At 37.6% G+C, this 6,203-nt stretch overlaps 1 protein-coding gene across 1 annotated transcript in view; it reads left to right on the top strand.

Moving 5' to 3' along the window:
• Positions 1–5,918: 5,918 nt before the first annotated feature.
• The window catches only part of tgfbr1b (transforming growth factor, beta receptor 1 b), a 67,625-nt gene continuing 67,340 nt past the window's right edge, over positions 5,919–6,203 (top strand). Inside the window, exon 1 of the mRNA XM_051882897.1 lies at positions 5,919–6,173. Within this exon, the coding sequence (XP_051738857.1) occupies positions 6,092–6,173 (82 nt within the window). The 5' untranslated portion in view covers positions 5,919–6,091. The remainder of the gene's footprint in view (positions 6,174–6,203) is intronic.

The raw sequence follows: 6,203 nt of genomic DNA, 5'->3' as shown, positions 1-6,203 counted from the left end.
AGCCTAACAGAGCCTGAATGTGATTTGCATTGCATCACATGATTAAGCGCTTGATATCAGCGAGTGTGGGAAAGAAGTGCAGGTGGCCGACCGGGCAGTGAGTGACAGCTGGCCGTATTCCAGCGGGAGCTCACAACTCTTTCTCATTATCCTTTTCTCTATTAATCCCTCCTTCCGTTTCTTTCTTCCCAGCTACGGCCACCGTCTTCTCCCAGCTTCCCCCTCTCTCTCTCATTTCTCTGTTCAGAGGCAGTGATGATGGAGGATGCACAGATGGCTCGGCGCAGGGCTCTGGATCTACCTGTGCGGACAGCTGGTGACGTCCCATTAACACTTAAAGAGAGGTCTGCCACTGTCACCTGAGCACCGGGAGGGCCCTGGCAGCCCGTGTCAAAACAGCAATCAGGAAAATGAGAGCGAGAAAAAATAATGTGCTACACGCTCTGTTTGCAAACAGTGTTTGGACTGCAGGATCAGAGCGAAGCGACCGTTACCTCCACACTATATATATATATTGAATGCTGCAGTGTTTATTCTGAATGATTTATCGGTGCACATCATTATTGTTTTAAATTCATGTTCCTGATAATCTTGAATCAGAATATCTCCTCCCTCTTGCAGCATCTCTTCTCTGATGCCGAGGGCGGAGCAAACTGTCACTCACATGAGATCCACCAATAGCAAACCACAACCATGACCGTTAAAACACGTCATCACTGTCTGTGAAAAGGGTCTATTATCGAAAAAGAAAAAATATAGGGCGGGATTTGGTTCTATGTATCGGTTGTTGATTGGATATTTGAGATGTGGGCGTGACACTTGACATTGTATGCAGATGAGCGTGAGCTTGCAGGGGCGGAGCTTAAGCGCACTAAATGATTGGAGGAATCCTGCATAGAGAAGATTGACATTTCAATTTTGATTGTCAAAAAAATAACGTGCATTTAAAAAATAGTCTGAATTTTCATTTCATGCTGACTTGAAAAAACTTGCACACTTTTTCTTTAACAACTCGCAAGGTCTGAAGTTTCATTCACATCCGTGGCACGAACAGTCCTGAGCAAGTTTAATCATTTCAGCCTTCAAAATAATTAAAACTCCAAGACTACCTAAAGGGCCTGAGATGAATTCATCTCACTGGTCTCAACATAACTCTCCGATGAGAGCGTGTTTTAGAAAGACTTAAATAACACTAATTAAGGATAAATGGTGTGTGACCCTCAGCAGCCCGGGTGAGACGCCAGGGAGCCTGAGTGTTTGTGGAGGCAGACGCGTGGAGACGTGTGTGACGACAATCGTGATTCATTCGCTCATCTAGCTGGAGTTCCTCGTTCACATGTCTGAATCCTCAAGAAAAGAGAAGTTCCTCAGCTGGGAGAAACAACCTGAAGAGACTAAATTATTAACCACCAGCCAGATATCACATCACCATGAGACTTTAAACTTTTTACTTTTCTAAGAGATTCGACTTAGAATTTTTATTTGGCAGATGGTAAAAAAGCTGTATAATCCCATAGACATATCAGACCATATATAAGGATTATATTTTTTGATTTTCACCACTTTTACTTCAGATGAGATTGTGTCTGAGAAAATGCAATCTTTTTGATCTAAGCATCTCTGTAAATTAAAAATGCTGTGTTTTGATAATATATGCATGAGATTTTAAAACTGTAACGCTGCTCAATAATGTAAAACATTGTACCTCTTTTATTTGCCCAATTAGCACAAAAATACCGTGATCTTCTTTTGAACACGTACTTTGCAGAAGAATTACTCTATGGACTGAAATATTCCCTTAAGTGAACACATTTTTTGTTTGCCCTACTTATGGTTAACCCCATTACTGCTTAATAGCCGGAGAAAGTTTTTTTAGAGTAACACTGTTAGAGCGTAAATTAATGACTGTTTTTGAGTTTGGTGCCACCAGACGGACCGTTTCTAATGTGTCTCAAGGTTAAAGACCAAATCCATCCTTTGCCAAAACCAGGTCAGGTTAATATGTACTTGTTGAGCATACGACGGGATTTGCATCAACTGCGTTTATAATTAATGTACTACCTGCAGCACCTTAAAATATGCATGTTTATACACAGCAAATCTTTTTCAGTAATTAAAATAAAGGTGGAATAAAACAAAATATAAATATTATATGAAAAATTAAAACTTAAAAGCTTAAAAAATAGAATGAACTGAATTTCTAAAAAAAAGTGAAAGTTATTTAGAAATATTTTTAAATAATAATAAAGCACATAATAAATATAATTCGTAATTCATATACTACTACTTTATTACTTTTTTGGTACTTAAATTATTGCTTATCTAGAAATATTAAAATAAAAGCGGCTGCAGCTTCTTCTGTGTTTATTAGACTCATTAGCTGATGTGACACGACTGCGGCGATCAGCTCCTGCTCGTCCACATCAGACACACGCCGCGTGGCCCGTGTCCAGATGGCAGCCCGCCGTGGGGTGGAGGGCATGTTATTTGGACAAAAATAGGTATGGCATATAACATAAGCAGACGTCCATGAGCCTGTCTTCACCAGGAAGACTCACCTTTGCTAGATTTTTGTCACAGTGTCCAAAACACACCCACAGTTTTTGTGTTATCAGGGGCTCTCAGTAAGAGTGATGAAAGCGGATGCAGACCTCACATAAGAGCAAACACTGGATCCTGGACCTACAGGCCCAAACAATAGACCTTCATCAATCTCTGCTGCCCCCTGTGGGGGTTTGGGGGGTCGAAGGTTTGATGAGGTCAGATGATCGTGCCCTTTGATGAATATATGCAGAGACAGAGGAGACACAAAGAGAGAGACACTCCTAGATAGACAGACAGACAGACAGACAGACAGATAGATAGACAGACAGACAGACAGACAGACAGATAGATAGATAGATATATAGATAGATAGATAGATAGATAGAATGATAAAATGATAGATAGATAGAGAGAGAGAGAGATAGATAGATAGATAGATAGATAGATAGATAGATAGATAGATAGAATGATAAAATGATAGATAGATAGAGAGAGAGAGAGAGAGAGAGATAGATAGATAGATAGATAGATAGATAGAATGATAGAATGATAGATATATAGAAAGATATAGATAGATAGATAGAATGATAGATATATAGAAAGATATAGATAGATAGATAGATAGAACGATAGATAGATAGATAGAATGATAGATATATAGAAAGAGATAGATAGATAGATAGATAGAACGATAGAACGATATATAGATAGAATGATAGATATATAGAAAGATATAGATAGATAGATAGATAGACAGAGAGAACGATAGAACGACAGATAGATAGAACGATAGATAGAATGATAGAACGATAGATAGCACAATAGATAGATAGATAGATAGAATGATAAAACGATTGATAGATAGAATAATATAGAGAGAACAACAGATAGATAGAATGATAGATAGATATAAAGATACAGACAGACAGACGATAGATAGATAGATAGAACGACAGATGGATAGACAGACAGACAGATAGATAGATAGAATGATAAAATGATAGATAAATAGATAGATAGATAAACAGATAGATAGCACGATAGATAGATAGATAGATAGATAGATAGAATGATAGATAGAATGATAGATATATAGAAAGATACAGATAGATAGAACGATAGAACGATAGATAGATAGATAGATAGATAGATAGATAGATAGATAGATAGATAGATAGATAGATAGATAGATAACATTAGTGATAAACACCTGCTGTTAACAAGCAGAATCACTGAAGGAAAGAGGAACAACAAGAGCAGAAAAAGAGACGAGACGAGCAGAAACACAAGAACTACAACTGACTTCCATCCATTACACGTATTACTAACCAGTTTAACTTTATTTCTATCATCTGTTTACAGAAGTTCTTATGGAGAATTAACAGAGGTTTAGATGTTTTATTGAACGTTTCATTTCACCATTATGGTAATCAGTGTTTGCTTTAGTTTGGGCTCTTGACTTTTTAACTTTAGTTTTCTCTTTGGCTGCTTTATAAAGCACATTTGTTATGGCAAAAGAAACTACCAGGTCATGATGGTTAAGTTTTGATATTGATATAATCATCATATAATGACCTGATTCACTGATCTCATTCAGAGTCTAAAGCTCTGATTATATGCTTGATGTGTAATTTTTCTATTGATGATTGTAGCCCTGTGATTCTAGAGCTGATCTATTTCCTAAAACATTGTGCACAGAAAGTACTGCATTATTTAGACACACACAGACATCTCAACTCTGAACATCACAAAACAAGCCACTAAAGTCACAGCAAAACAGCAGTGTTAAATTAACACTTATGATTTTGCTGTGCATACAAATTGGGGTAAATGTTACTTTTTATTTCTTTAAAATATTACATTTGATCCCCCTAATCCTGAATATGTGGTTACAGTCTTGATTCACTGTTGCTTTAATGCTTTGGTTGCTTTGTTTACCTGATTAAGTATGATTCATTTATGGTAGATTTCCAATTACTATAGTTTTACCAACTGAAGCAATGGTTAATTTTAATCAAACGCACATTTGATTACAAGCTTTAATAGACTGTATACCTTAATTACCATATTCATAGTATTTACATGATTACTCCAACACTGAAAACAAAAATGGTAACTTAAAAATGATAGACTTTAAGGCCTGGTTTCACAAACAGGCTTTAGTTTAATTAGGACATTTAAGTAGCTTTTATAAACATGCCATAGAAAACAAAAAACAAAAAAAAAAACATTACTGGTGTGAATCTTGAGACAAAACAATATATTTTAAGACATGTCAGTACAAGTTACTTTCAGTTAAAATATAAGTTTTAGTCTAGGACTAGGCGCCCTGTCTGTGAAACCGGGGATTAATTAACTGGTTTTAAAAATATTACTTAATATTATTCAATCAACCTAAATACATTAATTTATACCAACATAATTAAATCTTATGGGTTAAATCAAGTAAAATACAGGTATCAACTGCAGGTTACCACTTTTTACAATGAAGATGCTTTAAAGAATACAATGAAATTACTGTGATTTCATGTCAAAAATCACCACAGTACCAAGTAATACCGTGTTTACCCTTCTCTTATGATGTCTGACAGTATTATACAGCCAATAAATATAATTTGATCGTAAAATACTGTATTTATATTAAAGGTGGGGTAAGCGATATTTCACTGATTGTCTGGAGCTGCTGTGCTGTTGGCGACTAACAACGAACTCTTGTTCTCTCGTTCATTTTTTTGTGCTTCCTTGTCGTTCGTTCGTTATCTGCGTTTTATTTTTTTTTTTGCGAAGCATTATTTTGTTGCACGTCAGCTGTGATAAACAGACATCCACTCGCACTGCGTGTGTAACAGAGGCAAGATATTAAGAGTTGAGCAGGTAAACCACCGCGCGCTGACCGCTATGCCGTGATTAGCGTCATTGTTAGTGCACTCAACCAACTGCATGCTGGCGAGCGGCTGTTGTCGAGACCGACGCGGAGCAGGGTGGCTAGGATTGGACGGTGAGTTTTGGAGGCGGAGCAATGAAGAGAGGGGTGGGTTTGTTTGGGCTGCTTTCAATGTCTAACAGCGTTTCTGAAATATTACATACCCCACCTTTAATTGCATTAACATAAAAGTTTGTGTATATATATATATATATATATATGTATATGTGTGTGTGTGTGTGTGTTTATGTATACACACTCACACACACACACACAAATGTATAATCTCTTAGTCAGATATTATAACTCCGAGTTAAGTCTGGAAAATCAGATTTACAATATTGTTTTCGTGCATGCAGAAGAGAGCATCGCCAAAACAAATCAGACAGAAAGGGCCGTGGAATGTGTTCTTATGCAATAATCGCGTCCAGCTGAGCTCCAGACGGACAGAGAGAGACACATGTGAGGGGGTTTCACTCCGTCTGGGCGGGATCGGTGTCGGTCCGTCCCAGCCAATGATCAGACGTGCTTCTCTTCCCTTTTTTCTCTCTATTCCTTTCACTCCTCCGGCAGCTCAGTCTGCCTGAACAACCCGAGTCTAGCAGAAGAAGTGTAAGGATTAGGATGAGGAGGATGATGGATGCAATACCGTGTCGTCTCGTGTTTTTAGCCCTATTCTTTGGAGCCAGGATCCAGCACACAGAAGGTAAGCACAACGCGCTCTCCTCTGCGTTAT

Source organism: Ctenopharyngodon idella, chromosome 23 (assembly GCF_019924925.1).
Source record: "Ctenopharyngodon idella isolate HZGC_01 chromosome 23, HZGC01, whole genome shotgun sequence".
Lineage (NCBI taxonomy): Eukaryota > Metazoa > Chordata > Actinopteri > Cypriniformes > Xenocyprididae > Ctenopharyngodon > Ctenopharyngodon idella.
Note: the sequence above shows the minus strand (reverse complement) of the source record. Positions and strands in the feature narration are given on the sequence as shown.